Genomic DNA, 14,437 nt, shown 5'->3' with positions numbered 1-14,437 from the left:
GTTATTACGAATTTTTCTTTCGTTTTGTAAAATTTTCGCTTTTTTTCTCGTGAAAAAAAAACGAGTGAAAAATGAAAATGAAACAGAAACTAAAAATGCAATCACTTCTTTGCGCAAGAATTTTCAATAATTGCAGAGATCATTCTTTTCGAGCGAAAAAAAAAATGACGAAGATGACCACTTCAAGTGACGGCTTAATCGACCATTTCTATAACGATTCATAAATTGGCTTTTGTATTCGATGTTGTTGTTTTTTCGCCTTTGGACATTTGGAATTTCATCCATCGGATTCGGTGTGTTTGTGATTCAAAACTTCTTTGGGTGTCTGTCTGTGTCGCGATCACTGTTTGATATACGTGTAAATGTCATGAGTTGCGATTAGTTTTTTTTTTCTGCTGGCGCTGCTGTGATTTCGCTCTAGCTTGTGGGAGGTGTGGTTACTGAGCCAACGGTAGCGTAGGTGACAAAAAAAAACCCATGATCTCAAACGTTTCGGAATAAACCACACAACGAATGAATCGCTTGAAGTTTTTTTTTCATTGAACTCAATCATTTCAACGATATTTCGTGTGTTTGTTGGTCTGTGCATGTCATTCGCTTTGATCGTCATATATGCATGTGCGTGCATGGCTCGCATTTGCGTTGAATGAATTTCAATTTCATTTCGACTGGGCCGTTTCAGCCTTGGTCCGTTCCAATCAAATACATTGTGTATCGAATTCATTTGTCTTTCGAATAAGAAATAGATATACGTTTATTAGCGGAGTGAGGTGAGTGTGGCTCAATTTAATGCATTAGCTGGTTCAATTGTGGAATGTATTAAGCATAGACGACAGTGTTAGGTTCATTTGTTAGTTGTCGATATTGCTGCTGTTGCTGCTGCTTAGAATAGCACTCCAAACGTACCTCTTTTGTCGCATTCATTTCGCTTGCAAATGTCTTATATTCTGACATTGCCGAGATAAAAGCGATTAGAGTCGCATTTCATGTTTGCGTCAGTTCTTAATCGCCATTAGATTGTCTTCGTCTCCATGCTCGAGGCTCACAGTCTGAACATATCCACTCGGAGCATAAAAATCCATTACATGAATGTAAAAGCACATAAAGAACGATTGCGTAGGTGCTAAAGGTGTGTGTAGGCTGTTGAACCGAACTTAGAAATTCTGGAAGAAAAAAAAAACAAAAAAAACTAATGCGAACCCCATGATCAATGGTCAGTGATCATTCACTTTTCGAATGGTCAGTGATCATTCTTTTGGATGTCTATAACCTTTGCTAACATAATAATAAATAATCCACTATGAAGAGCATGGAGCGAGTGAGTGAGAGAGAGGGAAAAGATAGAAAAGAGAGAAAAGAGAGAGAGAGAGATCGAGGGAGAGCAGGATAGAGACAAAGGCTGCGACACAGTCAGCAATAGATCTAAAGCCATAAATACAGTCAAGACATGTTATACTCTCGGCGGATGAAACGGTTTATGGCAATAACCACAAAAGCCAACTCCAATTACAATTAGAACCGCATTTAAATGTGAAAAAAACACGAAAAAAAATTTGCGCAATGCTTTGGAAACAAATTAATTACCAAAAAGTGGAAAAGCAATTGGAAATACGCGTGAATCGCGTATTTTTTCCATCATTCTTCTTCTATGGCTGTGTAATGACTGTTTTGTTTAAACTGTTATTACTGTTTGTCTTAAAAGAATGGAGTGGCTGGTGTGCTGTTGTTGTATTTTTTTCGTGAAAAATAATAGGCAAAACAAATAAAAATCACTTCGGCATTCTTTTTCTATGCTCAAAATACACACACACACACACATTGGAAAAACAACGACCAGCAATTTTAGTATTCAATGAAAATAGTGTGTATGCTCGATTCGATAAACGGTTTTCAGAATAGAATACAATGGTAACGCAACGAAGAAGAAAACGCAAAGAAATAGAGAGAAAAAGAGTCAACAATCTTTAAAGTCGCTCTCGGTGTGTCTATTTGCGGTGCTGTTGCTGTGATTGTGTGACGGTAAAGAAATAAAAAATTACGATGATGTCATTATCGAACGATAAATGCGATAAATGAGCATTTGAAAAATATGTCTTTCGAATTTCATTACGCAACGCCGCCGCGCGTATGAACGATTCATAGAATTTTTCGGTGCATGTCATTCTTTTGGTGCGTCGTCGTCGTCGTCATCGTCATCGACATCGTGTGTGTATGCGTGTACGTTGTCATACCAAATGCTTCGACAATAACTTACCTCACGTCGTATACCTACTTCATACCACACTGATCGCACATTTTGCTTTTCGTTTCCGTTTCATATCACCTAAAATAATCATACACACATACCAAACACCACAAAGTATGGCCACATGCACACGTAGAACCTTTTGATGGAGAAGATGAAAAAAAAACGCGTTAGTTTCCTGGTATTAACAGCGAATTTCTGTAATTTATCAAACAATTCAATTGTGCCGTACAATGAATTTCAAAGTCATGCTGCTTATCAGATAATTTCATGACCTTTTCCATGATCTAGCTGGGTTTGACGGCGTTTGAAACGCATCGCTGGAGCAACATTTGGTTGTAACAGACATAAGCGATTCAGACGAGAAATCTTCTCGGACAAAATCATGGTTCGGAAACGGTTCGGAATGCATTCGATTGCAATCGACGACAATTGTCGTTGAATGAACGTTCATTCTCGAACAAATTTGAATAAAATTTCAATTTTTTGAATGAAATTCCGATTTTAGATCAATGTTGTCACATCATTGTTGATTTTTTGATCAATGTGATCACATTTTTGAGTGACCTTTTATAGAAAACGAACAAAATTTTTGAATGGCTTCTGAATAAATCTTGAAATGCTTCATAAAATATGAAAATAGCTCTCTTTTATTCCGAAATAGCCCTTGTAATACCCAGAAATGGCGCAATTTCAAACACGGATTGTGGCTCAAAATCGTACAGTTTAACAAGTCTTTGAGCAGAACATAAAGACATAACAAGAAGCATTCACATTAAATCAAACATAATAGCACCAGGCTAAAAACTTGAAATTGGACGAGTTATGGATTTCTTTTAACAATCATTGAATTCATTGAATTAGAAGATTTAATTCAATACCAAAAAAAAATGAAAAGTTTTAATTCAACAACTCAAAGCCCATAAAACACAAAGGTTGAGGCTTTAAGCCTCTTAAAGCGCATCAAAATGGACCGTGCGCATGATGTCCTCCTCTTGATGTCATATTCCAACCGAAAGTTGTCATTATTTAAAAAAAAAACATTTTGATTGTTCAATTGTGCGGCATAATCGAAATGTAAATTAAAGTTGGTGTTCAAGAAGACCGAAACCAATTTTCATGTCAGTCGATCTTTTCCCCTTCATTATTTCGCCATTTGTTGTTCATTTTTTTTTTCATGAATTTCTGAATACAAACATCACATTTTTGAGATCACTTTTTTTCACTTCTTCATTCATTTCAATTATCACAGCTTGTGATCAATTGGACGATGGAAGAAGACTGGAGCGATACGAAAGCTCTTATAGAGCGAACGAATGCGAGAGAGAGATAGAATGAGAAAAAAAGAGAAAAAAGTGTTTTGTCGTACAATGCAGTAATTGAAAATGAGTAAATGAATTAGTAACGCTTTTCATAAAAAAAATAATGAAATAATGGGAAAAAAAAAGTCCGCCGAAGTAGATGTGAGAGAGAGAGAGAGAGAGAGGAGAAGAGGAAAAAAAAAGATTGAATGAAACAATAAACAATGAATGAAGCGCTACATTCTGACAATGAACGAAATCTATGAATATTTTGAAGGTTTTCGATTTTCATATCGTGCAAATTCATCGACACACACACACGTACGCACGCAGAGATTTCAAGCAGGTGGTAGCAAGGTTTGCTGTTGAAAATAACAAGTACAATTTTCAATTGGATTTTTAACACACACACACACACACACACACACTCAGCAAATCCAAACAAAGCGAATCTATCACTTGCCAATTAGCCGAAAAATCATTTGCCACCCTCTGATCGGTGATCGCACGCTTTTTGTGTAAACTCATTTGGTGATCGTGTTATTCGCATAAAAAAACACTGCTCAACACACAATGAATGCTTTGAGCGGAAGAATTCTTCTTTTCGGTTGAAGAATTAACTTCTCTGTCGCTCTGACCCTCCCTCTCTTTCTCACTCGCTCGCTCGTTCTGACTCCCTAACACTCTTTCTCGCTCTGACTGTGTTTTTCGCTCGCTCTGACTCTCTTTTTGGCCAGCCAACTAGAGCATACGCAAAAAAGCGTTACAAGTTTTTGTGGCAAAAAAAAAATTGCGGCAAATGAAGAAGAAGAAAATGGCGATGTACATGGGTTTTCGCATAAGCAACAATATTTCAACATGAATGAAGCAATTACAATAATTGAGCGTCGCCACATGAAAAATGGCTCGAGTGTGCGCCTGACACAACGATGGACTGTCATCACGATAATTATGGTTAAACATCTCTAAATTAAATTACAACACACCAGCGAAATAAAAGCCGCAAAAAAGACGAGAAAAAAAAATCAACGCATGAATAAAGAATGAAAAGAAAAGAAAAACACACAAAAACCAACAAAGTGATTTCACACTAAACGAATTAATTCATCGATTGTTTTCGCAAATTGTAAATCATGTTCAATGTACACACAATTTTATTGCCGATGAATGCGGCTTCAATTCAATTCAATAAACGTCGCCGCTTCAAACAAACGTTCGACTCGTTCACGATGTTTCCGAATTCAATGTCAATTTTGGTTGAGTTGCTTACAAACGAGCAGCTAAAGGTCAAAGTGTATATTTAGACATTTCATTAGATTTAATTGACATAGGAAATGATCAAGTCGCATCACACGGGCTCAGGCTTGGGAACGAACGAAAAAATTTCCAACGGGATGAATTTTGATATACGTTTCAATGGAACAATCAATTAGTGACATCAACTGATAATTGTTTATTAGTTGGCAGTTTTGCGTTGTCGGCTGTTGTTGTCATGTTTTTTCCCCCTTAGCACGTTGTGGTTGTCGTGTTCGTCTCCATTGAAATTATCATCACGACATTTGTATCGTTGAGATTTTGTTGAGTCAAGTGAAGTGCAACAATCGCAAACTGAACAAAAAACAAATCCTGAAGCATCATTCAGCGAAGCGCATCATGCGGCTGAGTGTGTGTGTGTATGGCTTTGCAATGTTAGCAACAGGCATTACAATGACTCAAAACAAAGCGATTTGTCAAAGATCAAACTGGTGAAGGCGAAAATTGGCACGATTTTATGTCAACCTGTTCAATGGATTTCACTCAAGCATTCATTAGCGTTGAATCAACACTGTTGATCGTCACATTTCTCGTCTCGAAGATCACAATAGTTCTAAGCGAGGGTCTTTTTCAACAGACAAAACCATTTTTCTTAACAAGACACGAGATAAAGGCCTCTTGTGTCTTCTTAAGAAACAATTGTGCTTAAGCCGCCCATTTTTAAAGGAATTTCGTTCTTTTCTACGGTTGCCTGGCTGTGTTTGATTTTTTTAAGGCAATTAAGACCGGGTCGATTCAGGCCGTTGATACCGGGTCATTGTAGACCGTTTAATTTCGGGTCGATTTCTACCGTTGAGAGTCTCAACTTGACACTTGGTCGACTTTTGGCAAAAGTCTTTGGCCTATCGTTTTCTCTGCCGTGAATGTGATTTCTCGACTTAGAGTCACCAAATATGGGCAGATTCACTTGACCATTAGCCTCAAATTCTCAACAATTGGCAGGCAATTACAAATGATTTAAGCCATTTTTTGGCGAGACGCAAACACACACTCACGCGCACACTTGAAAACCCCGTCAAAATTAAAAACAACACAAAAAATTACTGTTAATGGAAGTCATAAGTAGCGAACGCTTGAACCATTGTTGAGTCAACAATGTTAACCGAAGCGCATAAAACGATTTGTGAATCGTTTGGTGTTAATTGACCTTCAATAATTGGTATATTCAAATGAAATGGCCAAAAATGGGTTGCGATGTGAAGAGAAGCACCATATCATTTTTTGGGTATATTCAAGTTTTTTTTGTGATGCTTTTTGGCTGACAGCAAATTCTAATTTCAAATTGGGTTGTTCTATTGTGGTTCGCCCGAAAAGCCAAGAAAAAAAATATAGCGTTAGGTGCGTTGTACGTGCATGAATTTATCGTTAGCGCGCTGGCACGCTCATTCTTATTGGGTGTGTGTATGTGATATAAGATTGGGCCGCCGAGTCACACAAAGTGAAGCAAAATGAACGGCTCTCATCGCCACATCAATTAATCATAATTAAGCCAAACAATACAAAAACTCGCTCACTCACTCCGCATACACAAAGACACTCGGTGTAAAAATTATTTCGATACATATTGTGGGAGAGGCAAAAAAGCATTTATGAATTTCAATCTCGCGCGAAGTTTTGTTTTTCGTCTTCTTCTGCTTCATTTTGAAGAATGATTGCGGCATAATTGTATATTTTATCTGTAAATGAGTTAGAACCCGTTAGTCGCGCGCGCGTAAGAGTTCCTATTGTTTGCTGTTTTTCGCCAGAAGCAATATTCTCGCACATGCATCGCGTATAGAACATTTTTGAATGGAACGTCGCAGAATTTTCTTTCATTCTTTTCATGGAGAAATTCATTTGATTGAAAATCTTCTCTTCTTTCCATTTAGGATGACAATGATATTGAATTTTTCAATACAATTGTACTGCAACCACATTTGAAGCTGGTTACGGATTTGGGCCGTGGATATCACGTACGATGCCGATACAAGAGTCGTGAAGCGGCCGCTGCAGCGAATAATGAAACGATTGACAACGATTCGCCCGGAGCATTAATTGCCAGCGGTGATGATGAAGCGAAAAATGCCACCGATCGACGAGAACATGGTCGATCGCTTGGCACTTACGGTACAACAACCAATGAGGTTCCGATGCCTGGATGCCATATGAAAATCTATTCAGGTAAAAATATCGCCGAAAATGTGAAAATCGGCGATCCACTCACACTGAAAATATACATCGACAAACAAGACGTGTATGGTATGCACATTTTGGATTGCAACGTACGCGATGGACTCGGATGGGGCGAACAAAATCTAGTCCAATCAGGGTGAGTAACAGATTCTATTAATTTAACGGAAATGTTGAATAAGAAGAGATCACTAGATTCTAAAGTTTAATCCTCTTATAAATTGAAACTTGTTTGATTTTTCAACGACTTTCTCACATTTTCTTTCATTCTTTGCTTCAATATAGAAAGAATATCTTTCCTTCATTGCTTCAAAATAAATTGGATTTAATCATTGTTCTTTTGTTTCTTTGTCATTCAAAATCCCAGGTGTCCATTGGATGGTGAAATTATGGGTCAGTTTAAATATTCCAATGATCGTAGTGAGGCGTCAGTATCATTCCCAGCCCACAAATTCCCATACACCGCATCCGTTTACTACGAGTGCAACATTCGATTGTGTCCACTTCAAGATCCTGAATGTCAACAGGTAAATAAGAGTGTTTCATGCACCATGTTTAACTTGGAATTCCAGTTTCTATTGTTGCTTCTGGAATGGTGTTAGTTTTCGTTCATTGGTAATGGACTATATCAATGGGCTTATAAAGTGATCTGCCCATGAAATATGCAAGGAAAACACGATTAGATTCAGATTCATTTTTTGACAACCGGAGTGAATTTGGATTGTATTTTGAGAGTAAACCCAAGAATGTGCTGTTTTGATGATATAAAAAATTCTACAAATTATTTTCAAATGTTAAAAATTAAATTTATCATTTAATAATCATTGAAATATTCCCATGCAGGCTCCTGAATGTTTGCAGAGAAAGCGTCCAAAGCGAGACACAAAAAATGATACCACCTTTGACGATGGCCATCCAGCGACCATCGAAGTGTATTCGGGTCTTTATGTCAATGAAAATGCCGAAATAGTCGAAGGCACTGATGACAGCGTGTTTGCAGAAAAGGTAATTAGATCAATTGAATCTAAGCAAATTGGACGATTTCTTTTTCAAAATAAAATTCTTCCAAAAAATCAATTTCTTAATTTTCAATTCAATTTTAATTTCGTAAAAAATCTAAATTCCGTTGAAATAGAAAAATACGACCAAAATCTTGACGTTACCATGGGGCCCATTGAATGGGCATTGGGCAAAAATATTTGCCCGTTTTAAAGATACAGATTTTGGACTGTATTTTTAAAAGAAAAATTGTATTGGACCAATATTATTGGCATTAATAATCATTGAGTCACATTTTGGAGAAAATTCCTTAAAAAATCTCGAATTTTGAAGACAATTCCAGTCTGGAATTTCCAGCAGAATTAAGTTGTTGAAAAGACAATTCACGAAATCGATTTAAATTTCATTCTGAAAAATCTGTCAATTAAACTTATCCTTAACTTGTCAATTTACTCACTATAACTCAAAGCCTTTGACTGACTCAATTTATTCTCTTTTCTTCCATTCGCAGAGACCAGACGATGCGCTGTGTATATCACAAAAGAGTTTTGCCATTGCTATCTCAATAGCGGGTCTCATCTTGATGTTGTGCGTTGTGGCTGCCGTACTGTGCATAATGGCACGACGACGCAGTAAAACCGTATCAAACTCAGGCAGCTCAATCTACAGTGGACCATATACCAATACAGCTTTTTCGCATAGTAGTTAAAACGATTCAATAGCAAAAAAAAATGGGATTCAATTTAATTAAAAACGAAAACAATACAAGAAAATAAACTGAAATTCCCGTTTTACGCACACACCGACTCGTCATTTTAAATGGTGGGATTAGTGTTTTGTGTGTGGTACATGTTGAATGCAAATTTTCGCCGGAAGATCCAAGAAAATATTGACATGAAAAATGTATAAATGTGATGTTCCAATGATAATAAAAAAAAAAATAAACAAAGAACCATAAGAAATATTGCCTCTAAAAATATAGTAAATTAAAATGAATCCAAACAAGCAATATAAATACGTCTCTAAACTGGATTGTCGAACGAATTCAATTTTTTCGAATGAAAAAAAAAATCTACACAAATTTTGCAAAAAATTCCTGAACAATTTTGATTGTCAAAAAAAAAAATGTACGAGTAATGCATGGAAATCGTGTTACTGTTCGTTGATTTGATGGAATTGCCACCAAAATTCAGTATTTCCGTATACTCGGTATGTTTCGTCGGCAATTCTCACACTTCAACGAATTAAATCAAGACACATTTCGATGCACCAGTCATGCGGTCCAATCCGCAAAACATAATCTTAATTAATCGTATGTCAAACGTTTAACATAGTTTAATTTAAATAGAAAAGACAAACGAAATGCGATTGAGATACAAAAAAAAAACGTGAAAAAATTGGTTTTTCAGTTCAAAATCCAAGCACATGCAGAACAAGTCCATGTATTTATAATAATCGTAGTCAACGTACTTTTTTTCTCTCTTAACGTCAAACATAAATTAGATAGACATATGAATAAAAACGTAGAAACAAAAACAGCGAGCAATCGATTTAATTGGCAAATCGCATCTGAATCTGTCTAATTTAACTTCGGGTTTTCTTTGCTTTAGTTTATCTTCCTCACCTCAGTTTCATTAAGATCCGTTCCGAAATTTTCATCCCCTCCCGCAAGAAAAAAGATTAGGAAAAAAAGAAATAATGAACGAAATTCCATGAAAAATACACTATTACACCCACAATTACGGTACGAAAAAGTGGAAAATGCACTTTTTTTCTAAAAAAATTGAATTTAGAACTTTTTTCACACCATTCTTCCTACATCCTCTCTCCAAATTCCCAAGTGTAAGTAATTTTTGTACATAGACAATTCGGAATCGAAACGTATTTATCGTATAAAAAAAAAGCAAATCAAACAACAAAATGGTTAACTTTTAGCTAAACGAATAGTCAAACATTATAATAAATTAAGCGATAAGATATTAAGAAGTAAACAATCTATTGACAACAAATACACATAAAATACTAAAAACCGAAAATAAAAGCGTGCGTTTTTATTCTTCTAATTTTTTTATTCGACTTTGATTCTATTTAATTGAATCAATTATAAATAGAGCTGTCTCCGATTTTTAGCCTTAAAACAGATGTGTATATACTCAAATCTTGGCAGGTATGCTCAAGTAACCCTTGATTTCCCTTTGTTTTTGTTTTTACTACAGTGACTCGATTTTGGTCCGGAAAAGTAGCTTTCTTTCTGGTGATAGTCACTCAATAATTTATGAGTGACTATAGTAGAGTAACTTTGTACGTGCTTTGATTAGAATTTCAATCACTAGATAGTCATAATAAATACATTTGGCTTAATGGTTTATTCCTAGATTTATTCAAGAAACCCATCTACTTGATTGAATTTGTTCAAAGTTAATTGAAATCGATTTGGGTTCTAATCATAGTACCAACAAGAATTCAGCCAAAATGTCTTAAAGTAGATTACAAAAAATGTTTGAATGATTCTGAGTTTGTAAATTCAACGCATCGCCACTTACCATTTGATCACATTTCATCAGAATTTGAACATTTTCAGCAGCGGAAGACTCTTGTTTACAAAACAGCGAGAGTATTGCATTCGATTGAACCGACTATTGTCCCGTTAAGTTGATGCTATCCACACAATTTTAGTGCATTTTCTATTCTTTTTTCCACAATTTTTTCACGCATCACATTTGAAGTATGGAACGTAGGGGACTAGTGTTCGACGAACACACTCGTACGGACGATTCTACGCACTTTTCATTTGGATTTGTATTTTATCCTTTTGGTTTTTCCGATTTGTTTAATTTATTTTGTTGCATTTTCGACGAGATTTGTTGTGTATCAATGGTGTAAATGCACCAAACGGTCAACAAAAGACTTTTCTGCCGAAAAATTTCATTCAATTGAATTAATGGTTAAAATGTAGAAAATATTTTCGCCACTGAAAGCAATCGATATGAAGAGTTTGAATTCTTCAGTCACTACTCTCAACGAGTTTCATTTTTCATTTCAAAATGGTCACGAAGGCTGTTAAATGTATTTTTCCCCTTGACCATCATTAAATAAAAAAAATGATAAAGAATAAACAAAAGTCGAGAAATCTGGTTACATGTCAATTTCTTCTCCATTTTTCACTTTGAACTGTTTCAATTGATGTCAATTTGACCGTCTTCTTTAACACAGTTAAAAACCTGAATCGTTCAAATCTTATTCCCATCGACAGACTTGGCCCTATCGAAAAAAAAATTTCAGACGTCAATTTTGTTGTAAATTTCAATTAATTTTATCTTTAAAACTGTTTAACATATTTTCTTTTTGAATAATTTGCTTTTTAAATTTATTTTCTCGTCCAACGGAAATGGCACTCCAATTTGAATTTGCCTGTCAAGACGTTCATATTGGATGGCAACCATAGATGGTGTGTGAGAGAGAGACTGACAACCAACTTCAGAGCGGTTTGTTGCTTTTTTTCTCAATGAAAGATGAACTGTCAAATGCAGCGCTGTCCAAACATTTAAATCTGTTGTTGCCGTCCAATTTCATCGTCGCATCAATAGTTTATTATCGGTTAAATAGTGAAAAAAGTTGAAAATTTTAGAATATTTTCGAACATTTGACGGAAAGCGCGTGAGAAAATGAAGGTGGCAATTGAAGGATGCGCTCATGGCGAATTGGAAAAGATTTATGACACAATTGCGTTGATCGAACAACAGCAGAATATCAAAGTGGATTTGCTGTTGTGTTGCGGTGATTTTCAAGCCACACGAAATCTCAATGATCTCGAGTGCATGGCTGTGCCGAAGAAATTCCGCGATATCTGTACATTTTATAAGTGAGTATTTGAAGGTCGGTTTGGCTTAACTTCCAACTTGACGAAGGATTTCAATTGGAGTGATGGGATTTGAACACGAACATGTGAATGAAGTCGAGTAGGTGATGAAACTTTGATTGAAGCCAGGAAAGGCGACTGAAATATTTAAACCAGTGACTGAATATTCAGAAGAAGACAATGAAGTTGATGGAAGTGAAAAAAAACGACGAAAAAATTGATTGAAGCCAAATAAGATGGTAAAAAAATGACAAAGTCCCAAAGTCACTTGAAGCCGAACCCGAATCGAAACATGAAAAAACCATCGATATGAATTAGCATCAACAAAGCCACATCGATTAAGTCGAGTTTGAATATAAAGACCAACTCAATTGAATCTCCTGAATCAAGAAGCCAAATGCAATACGATTCACATTAAATTCATATTTACTTTGCTTAAAAATCGCAATTGTCCATGAATTTAACTCCAAATTTATTTTCCAGATACTACAGTGGTGAAAAAGTGGCTCCAATCCTAACGATATTCATCGGTGGCAATCATGAGGCATCAAATTACTTGCAAGAATTACCGTACGGTGGTTGGGTAGCGCCAAACATTTACTACTTGGGCTATGCAAGTGTTGTCACATACAAAGGTGTTCGAATCGGTGGTTTGTCGGGCATTTACAAGGGATTCGATTATTTTAAGGGTCATTTCGAGAAGCCACCGTATGACAACGATGCTATGCGTTCCGTGTATCACTATCGGCAACAGGAGACATTTCGATTGCAGCAATTATCGCAGCCGATTGACATTATGATGTCACATGATTGGCCCACCGACGTCTACAACTACGGGAATGCCGGTCAATTGATCAAATTTAAGCCACATTTCCGTGATGAGATCCACGATAATAAACTCGGTAGTCCGCCGCTGTTTGAATTGTTAAAGAAACTTCAGCCCAAGTATTGGTTCTCAGGTCATTTGCACTGTAAATTCGCTGCGGTCATTCCGCACGATGATGGCAAAGAAACGAAATTTCTAGCACTAGATAAATGTCTGCCAAATCGGCGATTCTTGCAAATTATCGACATTGATGGCCCCGAACCAGATTCACAGGGACTTCACTATGATCTGGAGTGGTTGACAATTTTGTATACAACGAAGCATTTAATGCACGTTAAACCGTTGTCGAATTACATGCCTGGACCGGGGAATGAAACGTGTCGTTGGGATTTTCGGCCAACCGAAGATGAGAAAAACTTGGTACTTAAACGATTCAGTGGCAATTTGGAAGTGCCGAAAAATTTCGAGCGAACAGCACCACCGTATAATCCAAATAATCGACCGCCAATGACACAACAACCGAAACCAGTGAAAAATCCACAAACCGTTGACTTTTGCAATATACTCGAAATTGATGACCCACTGAATTTGGTGGTCATTTTGGCCGGCGGTGAAATCAATCATTCCGAATATCGGGATGTGATCAATGCATCGATGTCTGATACCAGTTTGCTGAATGACAGCGATCGAGTTGAGGATCTGTCGGAAAATAATACACTCAACATTTCCAACGCTTCATCCGGTGGCATTTCGAATTTAACACTGCTCAATCAAAGACTGTCACTGTTCGATTCATTGCCAGCACCGAAAAATACACTCAACGAATCATTGAACCCGGAAGAGGCCGATATTGACCTGAGTGATGATGAAGATGCACCCATCGATGATGATGATGATGATGATGATGATAACTTGAAAACGAAGATTGACGGCAATATCGATCAAGAAATTAAAATTGGTGAAGATCGATTGCCAACATTGAATGAACTCTCTGCAGAAGATGTTAAATTGGATGAAATCCCCACGGTAGAAACCGAATTACCAGACTCAACTGAAACACCAGAATCAACTGAATTTTCTTCGGCTGCAGAAAAACGCCAAAATCACGACACCAATCAAACCGAATCAACACCTCCGACCATCAAAAAAATTAAACGACGAAATGCCGCAATATACGCCGAAACAGATGATTAATAACAACAATTTATTGAATCAACCATTGAATGAAATTAGCTAAATAAACGATTTTTTTTACTTAAGAATAGTTAAGCTTGATTTTATAGAAAAAAAGATCCAACATTTTTATTAGCAATGTGTTTTTTTTTTCGAAACAAATACAAAACATAAGGCAGTCAAACAGAAAATAACACGAGAAAATGGTAGTTGTTGTGTTTTTTTTTTAAATTCTTCACAGAGAAAAGGCACGTATTTATCGGTTGGATAGAACGAAAATAAATGAAAGTTATTGATATTCGTGCACAATATGCACATCATGCATTATTTTAGTGGGCAGCTCTTGCCCATTTGGGCAGTTCTAAATCCCAAATGGGCAGCTCAAAACTCAAAAATGGGCAGTGTTTTACTTAAATTTTCTTGAAAATGGGCAGCTCTAAAAATTTCTTAAAATAATGCATGATGCACATGCATTTTACATTTTCTTCTTTTTCCTTTTCTTCTTCTTCTTCTTATTAAAACATTAATTTTTTCCTCAATTTTTACTTTCA

General features: G+C 36.3%; 2 protein-coding genes across 3 annotated transcripts in view; both read left to right on the top strand.

Moving 5' to 3' along the window:
• The window catches only part of LOC129574424 (uncharacterized), a 40,942-nt gene extending 30,873 nt beyond the window's left edge, over positions 1 to 10,069 (top strand). For both annotated transcript variants that reach the window (XM_055456439.1, XM_055456440.1), the window contains exons 6-9: positions 6,729 to 7,168; positions 7,397 to 7,556; positions 7,873 to 8,034; positions 8,540 to 10,069. In XM_055456439.1, the coding sequence (XP_055312414.1) occupies positions 6,729 to 7,168; positions 7,397 to 7,556; positions 7,873 to 8,034; positions 8,540 to 8,737 (960 nt within the window). In that variant the 3' untranslated portion in view covers positions 8,738 to 10,069. The remainder of the gene's footprint in view (positions 1 to 6,728; positions 7,169 to 7,396; positions 7,557 to 7,872; positions 8,035 to 8,539) is intronic.
• Positions 10,070 to 11,512: 1,443 nt separating this feature from the next.
• Positions 11,513 to 14,095, top strand: LOC129574422 (lariat debranching enzyme). Its single transcript, XM_055456437.1, has 2 exons — positions 11,513 to 11,890; positions 12,371 to 14,095. Exons 1-2 carry the CDS (start codon positions 11,694 to 11,696, stop codon positions 13,905 to 13,907), a joined length of 1,734 nt encoding a protein of 577 aa, XP_055312412.1. The 5' UTR covers positions 11,513 to 11,693; the 3' UTR covers positions 13,908 to 14,095.
• Positions 14,096 to 14,437: the final 342 nt, after the last annotated feature.

This window comes from Sitodiplosis mosellana, unplaced genomic scaffold, assembly GCF_009176505.1.
Source record: "Sitodiplosis mosellana isolate CC-2019 unplaced genomic scaffold, AAFC_SMos_1.0 Smas_scaffold_6162, whole genome shotgun sequence".
In the NCBI taxonomy this organism is placed as follows: Eukaryota; Metazoa; Arthropoda; class Insecta; order Diptera; family Cecidomyiidae; genus Sitodiplosis; species Sitodiplosis mosellana.
This window is presented reverse-complemented; position numbering and strand designations above follow the sequence as displayed.